We start from the raw sequence: 19,182 nt of genomic DNA on the forward strand, positions 1-19,182 counted from the left end.
GTATAACTGCGATATGGATTCTTTCTTCATATTAAATCAACTTTACTGTTAAGATTACTTTAAGAACAAAAACCCTTAGTTTCGTTATATTTTATTATTTTACAACCATATCCTTTGTAGATATGTTTCTATTTTTATTTATTTATTTTGATAATGCTCGATTCTTGTGCGATATGAGTTTAACAATGATAAAAAATATTGGAAGCATTCTTATTTCGTTTGATTTGGTTTTTTAAAATAAATCGAAATTCATCTTAAATCTAAAACATTAATTACAAGGACCTATATAACGGTTTACTAAATGACATACACAAATACACTATATATCTATTTTGTAATTTTTATTTGTACATTACATATTTTAAATAATAATAATAAAAAAATAAAAGTCCAACTTAAATCACTAAATTTAACAGTTTTGTGTTTTTAAACAATTTTAAATTATTTTTATTTTTAATGCTTAGAAAATATTTACAAGAAAAACCAAAATGATATGATGACTACTTTTTTTTTTTTTCTAAACGGAATTTATTGGATCGCAGGGTTTTTGAAAAAGTTTCAGAATTCCCTTGAAACACCCTGTGCGACATGAACAGGGTTGCTCAAGAGGTATTTCATCCGATACAGACATAGGTTGTCATGATATGATGCAGTTTTTGTTGTCAACGTCACTCGTTGAATTCTGTTTACGCTTGCGTTCATATGCGATCGCATCATTCGGCACATACGATACTCGAACTCCGCCATAGTGCTTCCGGGCAGGAATTCTATAGACATATTCGTCCAAACTCGACGAACTGGAGGAACAAGTTGAACAAACGCTCGAGGCATCAGTTGCATTCTCATAGACCGGCCGTTCGTGCTTTGGCTGGGCGTTGTGATGAGTAAGGTTCTTTTGATTTATCTGCATTTCAGAAGAACTCCGGTTTTGGTTCCTTCGGCGTCTGCGTCGACGGGAAGTGGAGTTGTCAGTGTAGCTCTTGGAACGGGACATGGTGTCGTGTCCGCTATGGAATCGCACTTCTTTGGCAAGGTTGTGTGAATGTTGGTGATGGTTGTGGTGATGGGGGTGGTAGTTATTTTCGTCATCGCCTTCATCGTCGTCGTCGTTATCTCCAGGACTCCCACGGGGATCGTGTGGAATTTCGTTGTTGGCATTTTCGTTGTCGACATCTTCGTTGTCATTTTGTGTAAGCTCCTGAGTGCTCTGCGTCAGCTCAGAGGCACTGGGAGAGTTGATGATTATCTTATCTATACTTTGGTAGCTGTGGGAGTCTTCTGCCTTTGAAAGCAACAATTCGGGAAGGGATGAGGTTAGGTTTTGATCGGGAAAATCAGTTCGTTCACTTGATCGCAAATTATCCAGACTCACTCCTAACTCGGATAGATCGATGGGTTCTCTCCGGTGATCTTTGAGTGGAGAATCATGGTCGAGGACTGCTTTTTCCATGTTCCGTTCGAGTATCAGTCTATCGAGATTCCTATTAACGGAGTCTTTTTGGTTTGCGTTGGATCGTTTGCATGCTCGAGGAGACTTTGCTCCTTGTCCTTCAGTATGCGATGAAGAGCGTTTCGTCAGTCTGGGTCCTGGACCAGAACTGTCCGAGGGCGTTGGTGGCTCACCTTTACTACACGCAATTGAACAGTAAATTGTTCCTCTTCGCGGCAAAAAAGGCCTTCCAAGCAGCGAGCAGCGACACGTACAACACGAGAAACACTGGTCCGTAGCATGCCAGTGCTGGCCATCGTGACTCATTTGACCCTGATCCACTCCAATAACTTCCCCACAATAATCGCAGTACTCCGCAAACATGGTGTCGAAACAGGTCAAACAGAAAGGTTTCCCATCACGCATTATGTAACGCTGCCCCCCAAGCTGGTGGTCACATTCGAAGCAGGCAAAATGCTTCATATGCCATGTGTTTCCTTCAGCTTCAGTGCATTCATCGGAGAAGATAATCTAAAAAGAAGAGGATACATTATTTGCATATTTTTAGGCTAAAAAGGTATGAAGTTAAGGGTCTTATGCATATTTCGCAAGTAACCAACATCAACTTTGACACTCACCTCATCACAAGCTGAACATCGTGGTTTCATGGTTTCAGCATGATGTCTGCCACAAAATAAGCTTCCATCCTTATAGAAATATATCAAATCCACAAGGATTTCCTTGCATACCGAACACACAAAGCATCCTGGATGCCAACAAACATTTGCTCCGAGCCTCTGGGCAAATACAACAATATCACCGGGTGAGAGTTGGTCTTCACACTGTAAAATAAAAACAAACAGAAAAAATCCACTTTATAAAATCATTTAAAAAACAGAAGAAAAAATAAGTCCTTAAAAATAAAGCCCCAAAGGAATATCAGCACAGTCCCCAAGCTCGTTAACTGTGCCAGAATCATAAAACCATTCAAAATTAAGCTAAAGGTTATTTTCTATGCGGCAATGAATGAGTTATGTATTCAAGAGTTTTTCTGCTCTCACAGAAGTGCAATTCTCCTTAACCTAGATGATATTTTGTTTGTCCTTTATTTAAACTCACAACTTGAAAAAATCCAGTGAGAAAGTGAATAATGGCTAATAGCTGCTAATTAACAAAACCTATACAGAAAAGTTCGCAGAGTTAACAAACAAAAGTTAATTGAGTCTCTAGCCCCCACGAGTCTCAACTTTGCTTTGTAGAATATAAGGAATGGGTGCGATTACCCTTAACCTGCGAATAGCTTCATTATTGAATGACCTCTTACCTTGGTTAGAGAGAGGTTTTCGCAATATATATGAAAACCTAAATAGCCTCAAAGATTTCCAGACTATTTAACCTAAGTCATTTAGGCTGTAGGCACACTAAACTTAACTATACTCTTACATCTTTCTATCTAAATGAACCCTATACCCGCCTTACGAAAGTAATTTACTCCTTAAACTTTAATAGAGGCCGAGACTGAGACCAACCAACGACACGAGGGTTTGAATGGCAAACTACTTAGTGTTTTCTTTACTCATCCTTTTCCTTTTGTTTAAGTTTAGTCCTTTTTCCCTTTATGTGCTGAAGCTGATGGTGGCTCGTGTAATACGCTGCAGGGATGTGCATGTAAATAAAAAATGACTATACGGGATCGAAGGAAAAAGCTTTGGGATGAAAGGCGGAAACCGCTTTCGAGGCTTCCGTATCCGCTATTAACTTTTTCTCAGGGAAAACGATTTTATTTCGTGATAAGACAAAAAAAAAGAAGAAGAAGAATTGTTTTTATGTGATGCAGAGGTTTAAGGGAAGAACAAAGCTGTAAAGGATTTCTTTTTTGAATACCTACACATAAAGAGCTGGGAGAGTTGTTCTTAAACAAAAGGAAGTTAAAGTAAATGTTTTGCTATTAAGTTGATTTCATTTTAAATCGTTTTTTTTTTTTTCTGGAAGTTGAATTTATGCGGTGTATATCCCCGATAAAGCACGCTTGATAAGTCATTGATTAGGGTTTTAAAATTGAGGTTAAATAGACGTTGAACATTACTTTTCTTAACGCTGATGAAATTGAGAGAAAATATTTTAGAGAAATTACAGTTTTAGGTCGAAAAATCAATGAAACCAATTTAGGTCATTGAAAAAATCTTATATAAATTGTATGCGATAAATATTTTTTGTCCAAGAAATTTGAGAGAAAGGAGTTATTTTTTCTTCAAAATAGTTTTGCATTAAAATTTTTGTCGGTGAATTTCCAAAGCATGGATATCTACTTATCTATTTATAAGAAAGTGTTAAGCGAAAAACAATAATTACGTTGAAGTTGAAACGTTTCCTGCAATGTATTCAAATAAATTGACATTTTGAACGGTCAATAGAATACGTTCACCTGTATTCCTTGAGAAAATATAAACAAAAATAATTCTTTTTAAATCTAGCCATTTTTGTATTCATTAAGTAATGAGTCGAGCCTCCTCCATTTAGTATTACCTTAAAAATTCTGTTTGGTATGAAATCTTACATTTTTTAAAATAATTTAAAGAAATTTAGTGATTTTGTGTCTTCAAATTGTTGCCCAGACTTGTAGACTTCACAGACGAACCATCCCCAAACATTCTCAATAATATTTTGGTCTGGTGAGTATGGAGGTCAAGTCAAAAATCCAACATTTTATTGGTTTATCCATCAGGCTTTTACAACTCTGGCGGTATGAATGGGGCGTTATCCTGCGGAAAAGTCCATTTAAGGGGTCCAAACATTTCACTGAATTTCGGAAAAGCTCTTTCAAGAATGCTTTTATATGAATTTGAAGTCATTCGTCATGATGGAAATTCCAGCTCAAAAGTTCTAAAATACGATATTGCAGCATTCTTTTTGTAGATCATGGTAATAATAATTAAATCCGTCCGGGTCATCGAAATTAAATTTTTTTTGCATCCGTGAACACGTAAAACTGCCACTCCTTTCTCCATGACATGTGGCACCTACAGAATTCAAGCTGCTTTTCCTTTCTTTGTGGGTTAGGTGCAGCCTTCTTCTTCAGTTTCATGCACTACATGTTTAGGGCACTCCTAATCACTCTCTTAACCGTGAAAATGCTTGTTTTTGTTCCAGATGATGTCTTTATTTGAGGAGCTGATTGACAAGAACAACATGCCAGTCGAGCAATCAATCTCCTTTCAGAAGGTGACGTAACTTTTGGGCGTCCTTTCATATTCTTTTCATAATTTTCTTTATTTTTCAAAAAATTGATCACAACATTTTGCGATCTTCTAATTTTTTTTGCAATTAAACGCGCAATTAAACTCTACGTACAGTTTCATTTTAATTTTTTCTTCCATATTAAGGCACTGTGCTCGTGCCATTTTTTCTTAAAATTGTATTTTGAATAATTTAACTTCACTTTGTAAAAATTTTATGCACTGATCTTTACAAATTCTGAACCAGAACTAACTAACTTTAAAGCAGATGAACCTATTCTATTGACCGATGGGAAATGTTTTTTTTTTTAATTGCAGTTCATTGTGTGCTTGCAATTTACTGTTAGGACATATTTTTATTCGTCTCTTTCTTGTAAATAGATCGATTATGAGACAGGATTTCAGAATACAAAAGAAAAAAGCTTTTCGCAAAGCTCTATTCTGGATAAAAAAGCCTTTTCCCTTGTAAAAGCTGTGCACCTATTCTATTGTCAGGCAGTGTATAATAAAATAATGCAAATTTTGACAACACTGTCTGATTATCAACTTAAGGCACTATGCCCTGAAAAAATTATTACATTTTCGAGAATTTTTTAGCAGGAAATAATAAGGTGTATTCTCAGCTATATTTTAAGATTTTTTTTTTCAAAAATAGCGATGTGCCTTCGAAAGTGCCCATAAAAAAGTTCAAAAACTACTGACATAATTCCCGCCAACCCAAAATACTACAAACTAACAAAATGGTGGCGTAGTTTTGAAAAAAAGTAGTTTTTGAGGTCGTTTTTTAACGCAATTCAAACCATTGTATAGTAAATATACTTAAGAATACTTAGTTTCAATTCGAAGTCGATCATTCAATTTTTCGTTGAGTTATGATGCCAGCAACTTTGAAAAATGTTGTGTCAAGAAAAAAGGGTTTAAAGAGTCGTCGATTTTTGCTAGATTAATATTGTTTTTACCATACGATTTGCTAATCTGTTATGACCAATACATCCATCATTTTTAGAATATACTATATGAATTATCGGTAAATATTGAAACTGCTAGGAAATCGTTTTCATCCCGCTGCTGCCGATCTGGAGCTCTTTAGAATGTTGCAATTTAAAAATTATCCAAGTTGCAAGTTGCAGTTGAAAGTATAAACTATCAAATTTATAACGCGGATAATGGATATAGCTTTTTTTTTAAGAACTACTTTAAAGATCAAGGGAAAGTTAGATTATTTTACTTGATATTTCTAAAGCAGTTTAGCATCAAATTTGCTTATCGAAAATGTGTGCAATTGGTTACACAGAAACTCTGCATTATTGGAGCTGAAATAAAATTTCATACCAGTATTTTTGCACGTTTTCAAATCCGATATTAAAAACAAAGCGCTGGTATTTCACATGGTTCCGTTTTGTCTTTGAAACACTTTTTAATATTCATAGTTACATTCGTTTCTAGATTTACGCTCTTCTTAAGCGGGAATAAAAGTTAATCAGCGGCGTTCAATGAGGAATGTTTAACCTACATTAAATGATAACACTTTTAGTTAAAACATTACTCTACACTCAATGTCTCTTTCCACGAGTGATACTTGAACAGGGAAAACTTATCATTTACATGGTGTAATAATTTATTTATCACATATCACCATTAATGGAATGAACACATATTCGACGTTGCAAAAAAATGCTGATAAGTTTTCTACTTTTCTACTTTTGTAACACATAAGAGACTAATTAACCCATAACATGAGTACAATTATATTAGTTGCCTCTATTCTTAACAAAAAAAAATTGTTGCGATCCCTTATCAAAAATTCTGCTGTGTAATCACGGAAATCTTCATTATAGTATTGAAATTCTTTTGCTACCAAACATCAAGAATGCTGTATTCAAACTTTAAAACTGTGAAAGGTAGTAATAAACTGTTAATTGCGTACAGTATGTTGATATATTTTAAAAGTCGCTTTTGAAAAATATTTCCTGTATTTTAAAATTTAAAAATGTATCTACAAAATTTAATTATAAAAGCCTCAATTTTTTTTTAAATTTAGATATACAAAATTGTTAGAGCGTTTTTTTAAAATTATTTTTTATTTAATTTGAGTTTTGACGTAGTTATTTAGAGCTTATAAATATGATTTCACTTTCGTAAGAAAATAGTGACCAATTTTCGAGTTCTCGAATTTCGAAAAAAATGTTTAAAACTTTTTTTTTAATCAAAAATAAAAACTGACATTTTTAAACTCCAAATTTTGTTTTAACAAACCAAAAATAATAGAAATCGGTTGACTAATTTTTGAGAGAACTTGAGAACAAAAAAAACGTGGAGGCGCACCCTTTTTGAAAGAAGCCAAATTAAGACAACATTTTTAGAGAAAAAACAAAACGTTTTTAAGAAAATTGAAAAAATTAAAAAAAGGCCTAACTCGAATCGGCTTATAACCGTAACTTCCAAATTTGAAGTCAATCAACGCAGTGATTTGTGCTGTAGGGGTGTGGACAGACTCATTATAAAAACGGACGGAATCGGGTTACCCATTTTCGGCTTTATCAATATCGTAATGTCATGTCTGATTAAAATTTCGAGTTAAATATTTTTACGAAAGCAAAACTATATATCGCAAGAAAACAAAGTATCATGACAGCTTACAGTGTCGTAATAATATTTCAATCGGTATGAAAGTTCTTATAATTCTACCATCACTCTCAAAAACATCTTAGTTTTTAATCAACATTTGTAATACAAAAATAAGATTAATATTGCGACCATATTTCGAGTTTTCAACCATATCTTAGACATTCTCTAAACATGTTTCAGAAAATCAACTACCCAACCACTTTTCAATTGATAAATGACACTCATTCCATTATTAAATAAATATCAACCTGAACAACCTATCAACCTTTTCCAACAATAAAAAAATGAGATTTCATTAGAAGATGACACTAATGACTCGAATTATTAGTGTGTTCAAAATTGCAAAGTATTTATCTCAATAGCTTTTATCGTCTACAAAAGGACAAACAATTGAATGAAAAAACGAACTCACTTCCCCTAATTTCAATAAACAATCGATTTAAAATAGAAGGTCCTGCAATCTCCACTCAACTATCCTTTTAACCTGGTTAAAATAGCATCGACACTTTGTTCTAACCAAAATCACCAGACCCTCCTTCATACCCTTCTACCAGGGTATCTGCGCAGCGCACAACACAAAATTTCTGCACGTTTTCTTGTTTCCATTTTCAATCCCCAAAATTCGGCCGAATTATTAATGAGACTCGTTATCGTGCCTTTCGGTACATAAAGTTTTGGTTCCCAAAAATGAGAATACAAAAAATCTTTTGGTACACACCCTTGGCCCGATGACATTGCTAAAGGGCTACTTAATCCCACCTTCAGGGACTTGTGTGTTTTTCTTTTCTTTTTTTTTTGTTCATTTTCTTCTTTTTCTTCTTCTTATACTTTTGTCATTGCGTTCTCTTCATTTTCTTTATGGATTCTTCATCAGTTGATTCGTGGGTAAAAACCATTCTTATCTTCATTGTTCCAAATGACAGCGTCTTCACTTCAATTCACATGAGTGCACAATATTTTTTGAAGAATGAAAGAAAGAAAAATGTATTTAACAAGGCGATCGATTGTTGTTATTGTTGTTATTGTTGCTCGTTGGTCGCTGTCCCTTTTTTCCTTTGAATTCTTCGATTTTTATTGCTCATTCCTAAGAAGATAATTTAGTCTTAAAAAAAAAGCAGTTTCGAAGTTCCAACCAAAACAGTTAAGGGCAGAGATTTTGGTGTAATGAAGAAAACGAATAAAAACTGAATACCACTGGGTGCTTATTTGAATTCTTAAGAAAAAGTTAATAGTTTTCAAATTAAAATATGTAAGTACCAGTGGACGTTGAAAAAACTCTCACACCGTAAACACAATTTAAAATGGATATACATACACTCTTTTGGACCTTTAAAATTCAATTTAATGATAACATTCATTGTACTCAATTGAAACTTTTACTTAATTTTTCAACCAGCAATCATTTGACTCAAAAACATGAAATCACTTTTCTTTCAAATCATTTGAATGCAATCTATTGATTGCAATTACTTGAGTCTTCATGCATTCGCTTGCATTCTTTTGAAGGCATTACATTGTTTTGCATTGTTACCCTTTTTCGTGATATCGAATGATGTATGATTTTACAATTCTCAGATAAAGTCTCAAAGTGAATTCAACATATGTAATCTTTAAATTGAAACCATTAAGATTAAATTCCCAAAGATTGCAATCTTTAAAAAGCCTGTTATGAAACAAAGCTACCTTAACAATCAATAACGACAAGTTGTACGGGCTGTACAGTGACGTAAATTTAGCCAGAAGTTTTAAAAACCAGCGACTAAGATGGCTGGGTCACGTAGAGCGCATGGAAAACAATGCTCCGACCCATAAAGTAGAACCCAGCCGATTTATTTTGCGTGATTGAGCTTTCCAAGTATCGAAGCCATGTGGCCTTTGACAAGCACACAATTTTCATAATTGGTCTATCAAAATGCTGGATGGAGATCCGAATTTTGCTTAAAAACTAATTCTGTGTTTATTGTTTGGCTGGCCTAGGGTTTTCGAAAAATCCATTTCTTCTTCGAAAAATCCATTTCTTCAAATGTCAATGGTCTATTAAAGCATCTTACACAATAGCTAAGAACTACGAACTGCGAACTGGGGATGTTCGCAAATTTTGACTTTTCTTTCACATGGACTTTATTTCGATTCGGAGACAGCGACGAATCGTCAATTTTTAATTAAACTTTTCAACAAACTAAACAAGAGTGGTATAATTTTGAGGTTAAGTTGAGCGCAAACAATTTATTCGTTGCAGTGTGGACGGTATGACAGTTCGTAGCAACCAAACTGCAATTCTTTACTTCCAAATTGTTTTTACAAAATTGTCTTGTTTTAGAGAACAAAACAACTTATGTTAATAAGTGTCAATTGTTTCTTATAATTTAAATGTGTTTTTGTTTGAATTTGACTTTTTGAAATGTGTAAAATCACGTTTGTTCGTCCATTCGTTGTTTGCTCTCATGTGCAAGGCCCTTAAGACCTTCAGCACGGTATCATAAAAATTATGACCGGTAAAAACGTTTATGTGTTCCATTTTATAATTGAAGATATTACAAAATTACTCTTGCTTTTTAATTACCTTAAACTTTAAATCCTCTTATCTCAATACTGATTTTACAAAGTTGGCAAGACTCAGAACTGCGGCATTTTTGAATAAATTTTCTTTTTTTGAACTTCTTTATTAAGTAGATAGCATATTTAAGGATGTAGCTCATCTGTTACTAACAAATTTTTACTTTTCACTTAAGAAGTACTAAATTTCTATAAAAATATATGTTTTTCAAAAATCCCACAAAGCAGTTACTATACGTAATCAAAAAATTTAATTAGAAGCTGTAAGTCCGTACGTTGATCCTTTAAAAAAAAATGTCATCTCAAAAACGCTTCACAGTCACTATATTAAAATAAACCGCTTCAAAGAAAAATTATTGCAAGCAAGATGCAGTAGTCTTAATTTGTTTTTGAGTATCTCTGAAAAGTAATTCCAATACACCTATTTTTTGCCTATATCGCGGACTTAGCTCTCAAGATTTTGAAAGGTGCAGATTTTCAGGGGTGCCACTTTGTTGTAATTGCAGTTAAAATAATGTACTTTTTATAGTCCCTTTTCTCCTTTTTTTCAAAAAGATCGTGTTATGAAATTTAATAACATCTAGATGTGCAAATAAGGCTTTCAGTAAGTGCTCTTTTAATTATAAAGGGTTTTTCAACAGGAGGTTTCTTTTTAGAATTAAAATTATTATTGAAATCATGCATTTCATTTTTAATGTCTTAAATATGTTGTTGATCATTAACATAGACCTTATTTTTCACGTGCCCTAAAGAAAAAAGTTTAAAGGTCTCAAATCACAAGATTTTGGTCGCCAGGAAACAATTTTTTCAAGATCGATTGTTTGTTGCGCGTGTGTTTCTGAAGCGTGGATCGTGCTTTTGGAAATAGCAGAGTTTTGAGTTGTCAACATTTTAAAAATGACAGCTGCCCACAAAGTGGATAGCTCAAATTGAAACCTGTAATTGGAAAAAATCTAAGAAATTAAAAAAACAGTAAAAATGTTGTCTGACTCCAAACTAATTTTCACTAAACATATTTGTTTGTACTGGCAATTCTTATGCTTATTACAATGTCATTGCTTTCTCCCTATTTAAATAATCACATTTTCCTTCTTTATGAACAACAACAACAACAAAAAACAGTTCTGAATAATTTTTCGCTGATTTGAAGTAACCAAATCTTTACAAAATTGTTGTTAACAAAAGATTTCTTTTAAGAACTCCTGTTTTTTTCGAAGAACTATGTAAAACCCATCTACCTATAACAATGAAGCATAAAATAGCCAACTTACTGCATAAAATTCCATAGAACTTTCAAAAAACAACAAAAAGGCAGCTCTCTCAATATATTAAAGTTTTCCTTTTTAATCAAATTTGCATTGTTAAAAGTACCAGACGCAGTCCTTGCTAAAGAAAAAGTTATTAAAAGTTCTTCCTTCGCTTTGACTTAAAAATGAAAACAACAACAACTAACAAACAAAAGGAAGTAAAATTTTATACATATAAGTTAAGAATTTAGTAGATTCTCTTACCCCTTTGCATGGTCTTTCATCTGAAAGTAATCGCACTGCTCCACGACCAAGAGCTTCGCGTTTCCTTTGTGCTGAAAATATCCGCAATTCCTTTCGTTCTTCATCGCTCAACGAATGGCAATATCGAACCTTTTGTAAAAATGAAAAAAAAAAGAAAAATAAAATACTTTAAAGGATTTTAAGGATTAACAATTCTATGTGCGACGAGAGACGCCACGAGACGCGGCGTTAGACCGTTCTTATTTTTTCCTTTTTAAGGAAAAATCTGAATACTTAGAAATAGAAGGGCAAGTTTTTCGAGACTGCCAACATACATTTATGCACTCTACAAAAAAAGAGTATACTCACTTCGTTATCTTGCGGCGGAAGTTGATGCAACAATTGCTTCACCCGATACTTTTCGCCAGCGCTATTAACGTAAGGAACTTTATCGTCCGGAAGTTGCGAGAAATACAATCGAACCTGCAAAGAAAGAAAAAACAGAAGAAGAAAAATTATTGCAATGTTTATCTATAAGTTCAGGGGGAGGTATACAAAAAGGGGTTGAAGACGAAAGTTAGAAATGGTCCAAATTAGTAAAAGTTGCCTTTATCGGACGTTTAATGACGCGAAAACTTTCTCCGCACCCAAAACAACACAGCAGCGCAGCGGGCGGAGGATGAATCGAATGTTCATAAGAAAGAGGAGGACTTAAAGTAGAGCAATTAATTTTCCTCGACTTGAAATAGTACTCGTATATTAAGGTACTTTTTCTACCATCGCTGATCAAACGGTTAACAGCGGTAGACGGTAAGTGGCGACCGCGGCGGAGTACCGCCACCATTATCAGTAGGGGGCATTGCTTTGGTCGCATGGTCTGAGTCTGTAGGCATGATGAAGAAATCCGACTTTAATGTGAGGCGCTTAATCAAGTACTCAACTCATGCCGATGGAGTGATACGACTACGATATGGGGTGGATTGGACAGAGGATATGGTTTCAAAGCAGTATATACACAATTTGACTGAGTACTTGCAATACATTTGCTGCTATTTCAAATGTGGCTTCCACTTAAAGTTGACATGTTGAATGTGTATATAGCAGATATACATATGTAGACGACATGAGACTATGACAGCCTGAGGCAGTTTGTTTGGCCTCACGCCCATCGAAAGAAAGTTAATAGCGCACTGAATGCAGCCATGTGGAGGATTTTGATTTCTCTGACCAAAATAAAAATATATTTAATGCCCGTTGGCACACACAGGTTCGTTGGTTTGGTTGGTTGGCTGGTTGGTTGATCACATCATGTATCGTGTTGTGTCGAATGTAAAAAAATGGCCAACCATACGTGTATAGAGTATGTAAACAGTTTAATGGCCCCGCCACGCCAGCCATAGCTCGTCGATGGGTTATACTAGTATCTTGTTGAACTTTCATTGAAAGCTAATCCGATGCACTTTGGTTTAAACTTTTTTGCAAGTCGAGTTCATTATGACACATAAGCAGAATGGAAAAACTCCAACTCGTGACTGTTTAAAATTTTATAAGGCAGGACTTCAAATACACCTTAATAAGTTTAAATTCTGGTTTCCTTTTTTTGGTTAGGTTCAAAGGTTAAACAGTAGTAAATTTGGAGGAAAATTTGGTGTTTTTACAATGAACATACTGTTTCCTTATCTACTGTTGAGCAAATTTGTGTCAGTGAATCATTTTGAATGTTTCGGCAACATAATATCCTTAAGACTAATAGGAAAAGCGTGGTTTAATACTTGCCCGTTGTTGAGAAATATGTATAAGGTCACTGAATTCAGTAGATTACGTAAGAGCCAAGATATCCTTAATAAAGGTTTGTTTCCAAGGAGTACAAATCTTCTTTTTTTTTAATAAAACGGAAACCATTTGAGGTCTTTAAAAAACTTAATTATCGACTTGAAGTTAAATAAAAACATAAATTAGTGGAACTCGACTTTCGACGTTCGACTGCGGACAAGTTTACAACGGTCGAAACGTTGGACCAAATTTTCGATGACTCGGTCACTCATTTCACGTTATTTCACGAGCAAAAAAACAATGACTTAACAAAACTTTAGAGAAAATAGTCGCACCAGCAAGATGACCAATAAACAGGCCCATTTTTTGAGATAACACGCTTAATAAACTTAATCTTCAATTATCAATTGTAAGGTGTGCTGTGTAGCTTGTGGGACCACATACTACACGGCTATACCTTCCAATTCCGACCAAAGATGTTCCGTAATCATGGGGCGATAACGTCACGATTGTTATCATCGACAAAAAAAATACCACCAGCATGCAAATCGCTTCTTTTTTATGAAGTTGTGATCCATGGAGCAAATGTTAATTTTCACTCGGTCAGCAGTGATTGACGAACACTTTGAGCCTAAATTGGTTGTGTTGGATTATGTGCTACCAATATTTTCGTCACTTTGGAGAACCTGTTGTCTTTCTGACACAGCAGTATACTCAAATTTGTGTACTTAAGTTACTATTGTCTGTCTACTAGGATGTTATAAGCTGCCGGCAATTGGAATTAACGCTTCTGAGGTTGCGGTCACCGACTTCGAAATTCGGTAGAAAAATTGTATGCTTTTCAGACATTGTATGTTCTCTTAACCATTAACAAATTGTTGATTTTAGTGAATAATTGACAATGACAATTCGATTATTATTAATAGGTTGTCAAATCTCTATTGGAAAACACGTTAAAAGCGGTACAGCTTCCTTACCAATTAAGTTTGTTTGAATTTTTTCAGTAAAGTTCTGGAGTGCAAAAACTAACACCAGTCATGCGAATTAATTTCCAAAATTCTAGCTCATTTCCCCAAACTTAGGGAACTTCAAGTGAGTGACGACTTTCTTTTTTGACTAAGTAGCTTTGTAAATAAACAGAACTATTGTTTTTGAGAGAGCACAATTATAATGCTATGTATCATACATAGATCAAATATAATTTTGATGAGACAAACGTTAGGTTAATGGACCACCGTGTATAATTAGACTGTCTTTGGTCTAGCTAATACACTAACATTTAATGCACTTTTGATGAAACAACTCTGGGTAGGCTCTAAAAATGAATGCCAAAATATTGCAGTTATGCAGCGTTCATAAAAGTATTGAGGAGGATAGGCATTCTTTTAAACATTAGATGTCATGAAAGTGAAGAAATTTAAAAAACTAATAAAGCAATGATTTTGATGATTATGAAATGCTTTAAATCTAACTTTTCGAAAAAAAAGTGTGATTCCTTCAATATCTTAATTTATTTGAAGAGTTAACTTCCTCGAATCGTGGACCTAGTCTAACTTACAATTAAATAGGTGTTTAAAATAACTCATAAAAAATGTTTACAACTACAGTTATTAATAAACTATAACTACTCAAAACCGCTTTGACATATGTATGAGGTATCAAAACATGTATCCTTATCAAATGGCACTATAGTGCACACCCAAATTCTTAGACTCTACTCTCTTTTTACAGGCTTTTTCAACTCCCTATCAATTTTTCAGGTTTCAACCGCTTTGTGACTCTGCTAAGTCATAAATCTGTAGATATTTAAATGGCACCTAGATGTCGCTGTTTTATCAACACACATCTGTCATTTATGTCATTTTTATTTACTCCAGAGTGTGTTTGTAGTGTTAAATGGTTGTTAATTTAACAATTAATTCATTATTTGTACAAATTTGGAAAATATCTCCATTCCGCTTTTTGGTTTTTAATTCAATGCTTTATAAAAAGTGTTACAGTGGTTGGATTTAGTTCAAATATTCGCTTTTTTGTTCGATAATCTGTTTCCATCTGGACTCCAACTTCATAATACCTCGTGGTATTATGAAGTTCCTCCTTATCTGAGAAGAACTGGGACAGCCACTTTTCAGAAGCGTCTTTTGAGTTCAACTTGCACCACCATGGGCGTTTGCCATGAACAGGATATAATCAATTGGCCATAAAACCTCCCATCTGAGCTCCTGTAGCTTCTGCCGAGTCATCATCGAAGTGTGTCGTGTTGCGTTGTCATGGAGGAACACTACACCCTTCCTGTTGGGCAATTCTTGAAGCATCTGGTTGATCGTATGCTTCAAGCGGTCCAGTTGTTCGCAGTAGATTATTAATTAAGCGTCTGGGCATATGCAGCTCATAGTGGATGATTAATTTCCAATCCCATCAAACACACAGCAAAACCTTCCTGACCAATCCCGGTTTGGCCATTGTTTGGGACGATTCACTATCTATGTGATCCAATTTATGTCGACAGTCACTACCCGCTTCAAAAATAGGTCGAGTTCATTCCGTTTCAGCAGCATATCTCAGGCGTTGATTCGGTCCAGAAGGTTGTTTTGCGTCAAATCGGCACAAAAGTCGCATGGACGGCTGGCTTATCCATGGTGTATGTCGCTTCCACCTCCTCTGAATCGTCGAAATCATTCCTCTACGGTTCGAAGTAATAGAGTAACATCCCCCAAAACACAATTTACATCATGGAACGTTTCTCTAGCGGATTTTTTTTTAAATAACGCGAATTTCGGCTTTAGTAAACTCTATGTTTACACGTCCATAACTATTGAACGCAATATCCAAACGAAGCATGCATAGAGTAAGTTTGTAGATTATGTAAAGACCTTTCAATTGATGTATAGTGTTTCCAGATACGAGCTTTTCAGCGCTTTGTACATAGCCGTGAAATTCAAAAAACACAAAGGCAGAATGGAGATATTTTCCAACCTTTTATCTATGTTATTCCAATGAGAATTTTCAGTTTGAACAGCCAGTAAGTTTCGAATTTGACTTTTTCTGACATTAATTTGATAAGTAAAAACTACGCCGTTTAGAGAACTGGAACGTCCAACGTTCCAACGACACTTTTAATTTATAAAAATTAACTACAAATGTGGCTTTAGCCATTAAGCAACCTTATACTTTTCCACGTCCTTCAAGTTGAAATTAGTAAAGTTATCGATGCGACGGCATGCATACAGATACAGCTGCAAATGAGCGAATAAGTAATGGAAAATGTTGCGGAAATGTTCTTCTAACAATGAAGTAAAAATTCATTGATTTTTCTTAAAAACATACCGTTTTTTTCTATTATCAAAATAAAACTTCTTATTGGAAAAGTCTGTAGAGTTGAATTATTTTTATTTTAAACATTTTCTCATTAGAAAAATATTATCTTAGTTTAATGGCTAAATCCAAAACAAACTTGAAAAAGCATATTTTTCAGTTTAGTTCAATAAGATTGTTTTTTATTTCATACCTGCAAAATGTCGAACACACCCCATAGTGAAATATAATAGGAAACTATTAGGCATCTGTTTAAAAACCAGTTTTTCAGTAAGGCTTTGAAAATTCCAAGTTATTTAATTCTGAAAATGTTTAATGAAAAGAGCTTAAAACTGAAAGTGAATTCATCTAGTTTTCAGGGTTCTATAGGGCGATTTTTTAAAGGTCATAGAAAAGTTTAAAAAAAACACATACAATTCAGAAAAATTTATGAAATTTTTAAATAAAATGGTCTATCCGCTAAGTCCAATTTTGGCATACTCTTTCCAGCATTTTAGCCGGTATCTAACAAATAAATGCTTCAATGTTGTCTTCCAATGCTTCAATTGAAGCAGGCTTGTCTGTATATACATGAGCCCCACAAAAATAGGTTTAAGGCGTTAAACCGCACGATCTAGGTGGCCAACGTGAAATAAAATGTTCACCGAACTGGCCCCTCAATAAGTTAATTGTTGAGCGTGCTGTGTGCCATCGTCTTATTGAAACCACATGTCATGCAAAACAAGCTCTTGCATTTTGGGCAAGAAAAAGTTGGATATAATCTCACAGTTGCTTCACCATTGACAGTTACGTTACGATTCGCATCACCTTTAAAGAAGTACGGTCCAATGATGCCACCAGCTCATAAACAGCACCAAAATGTGACTTTTCTGGATGCATTGGTAGCTTTGGCAATAGCTTTTTGCTGATATTTACTCCAAATTCGATAGTTCCGCTTATTTACGAACCCATTGAGTTTCGTCGCTGAACACAATCAAATGGAAGAAGCGCGCGGTGAACTTTCTTAACAGAGTACTCATTTTGATAATGAAATTCAATACATTGCAAGAATTATTCGTTGATAAGACGATTTTTGGTTACATTAGAGACCAAATTAAAGATGTTTGACAATGAAAAAAGAACACGAAACTTGCGTCAGCTGTTTAAACCAATGATGCCAAAAAGATAAAAGCTAAAAAATCAGCCTTTATTTTTCGAAAATAAAGTAGTAGTATCAGCAAAATAGTGTTGCCGTAAAATCGTACGCTAGTACTTCGAGCAAGACTGTTCAAATTTCCCTTTTCATAGATTATATTTTAATTAAGACGGTTTTTAAAAAAGTCAACACGCATCTGTCATTAATATTTTCTAAGTTATTCCAACCCTGAAAAAAAAAACAATTTCTCGAACTATAAATCAATAGAAGTTTATTTAATTGTTCTTTTATTCTGACAAAAAAGTCAAAGTTAGAATTTATTGTCGCTACACATTTTTGTGTATTTCCCATCTCATTTATTTTACATGAGACTAAATTAGAAAGTCTCGTTGAAAATCAATTCATTAATCATGAATTATTATATCATTACCTGATAATCTTTTATGTATTTTAATTTTAAAGTAACTTTTGTCATAAAATTTGCACAACACATTTTAGCTAAATTACTTAAACCTGAATTTTATTCAAACAAATACAAATTGTGGAATTATTTATTTAAAATTCAAAAACTTAAAACAAAAAGGTAAGCGAAACTGATTTGGATATTTATAAAAGGCCTAACACGATGGTAATCAATAAATTAACCTCAAGTGATATGTAAACCCAGTAGTCTTAGATCTTAATTCGACAAACTTGATTTAATTTGTTTGTTTGCAAAATAGTTAAAGAAAACTTTTTAGGGTTACCAAAAGACAAGGTCATTTTATGAGAAGTAAAAAGATAAATATTTTAAAGCTCATCAAAGAATGCTATGAGTGAGTAAACACTCTAAAGTTTTATTTTTCTTCGCCGTCTTACCTGATCTGGTCTCAATCCTGGCGGCACCCATGTATACTCCTCGAGGGCACAACCACTATCATCGTCCGACTGTGAATTCCTCTGGAAGTCTATCTGATGATTGTGATGATAACTTTTGTAATTACCTCTAAGTGGCGACGAGGTTGCACTTAGGGGCAGATTTGGTGGCGGCAAGCATCTTCTTTGGAGTGGTGGCAAAAAATGTCCCGACACAGACGTTGTCGTGCTATTATTTGCACTACTGCTGAAACTACTACTATCCAGAGATCGTAAAAGTAGTTCAGGGTTATTGTCGGAACATTGTTGGGATTCTGGTTGAAGTTGTAGTTGAAGTTGATGGTCGACAAGTAGTGAAGATGGTGTTTCATTAAGTCGATGAAGATCTTGTTCGCTTTGAGTTTGTGTGAAGAAGACTGTTGATTCCATGGCATTTACTTTGGCTTGGTTAGAACTGAAATTAAAAATAAAATAAAATCAGAGAAATTAGAATCACTTTTATAATTAATGCAATTTAGGTTGTAATTTATTTATAAATGCAATTTCTAAGAGAGAAATAAAGTAAGGGTAACGTAAGTTTACATTAATAAGTCTAGAATATAAATTGTAAAAAGTAGATTATTTTTAGGTCCGTAAAATAAATATTTGCATTTTATAGAAAGAAATATTTAAATTTGATTTCTAAAAAAAGATTCAAAGTCAAATCGACGTTAATTTGAACCGCTGAGTTCTTAAGGCCACATAAAATATCTCATGGACTTATTT

The 19,182-nt window shown here is 34.1% G+C and overlaps 1 protein-coding gene across 1 annotated transcript in view; it reads right to left on the reverse strand.

The window, feature by feature from the left end:
• Positions 1 to 126: 126 nt before the first annotated feature.
• Positions 127 to 19,182, reverse strand: part of LOC129950938 (protein espinas) — a 61,561-nt gene continuing 42,505 nt past the window's right edge. Inside the window, exons 2-6 of the mRNA XM_056062901.1 lie at positions 18,421 to 18,871; positions 11,709 to 11,822; positions 11,361 to 11,489; positions 2,068 to 2,271; positions 127 to 1,960 (exon numbers count right to left, since the gene is read on the reverse strand). Coding sequence (XP_055918876.1) covers positions 638 to 1,960; positions 2,068 to 2,271; positions 11,361 to 11,489; positions 11,709 to 11,822; positions 18,421 to 18,871 — 2,221 coding nt within the window. The 3' untranslated portion in view covers positions 127 to 637. The remainder of the gene's footprint in view (positions 1,961 to 2,067; positions 2,272 to 11,360; positions 11,490 to 11,708; positions 11,823 to 18,420; positions 18,872 to 19,182) is intronic.

The sequence above is a fragment of the Eupeodes corollae genome, chromosome 3, assembly GCF_945859685.1.
Source record: "Eupeodes corollae chromosome 3, idEupCoro1.1, whole genome shotgun sequence".
In the NCBI taxonomy this organism is placed as follows: domain Eukaryota; kingdom Metazoa; phylum Arthropoda; class Insecta; order Diptera; family Syrphidae; genus Eupeodes; species Eupeodes corollae.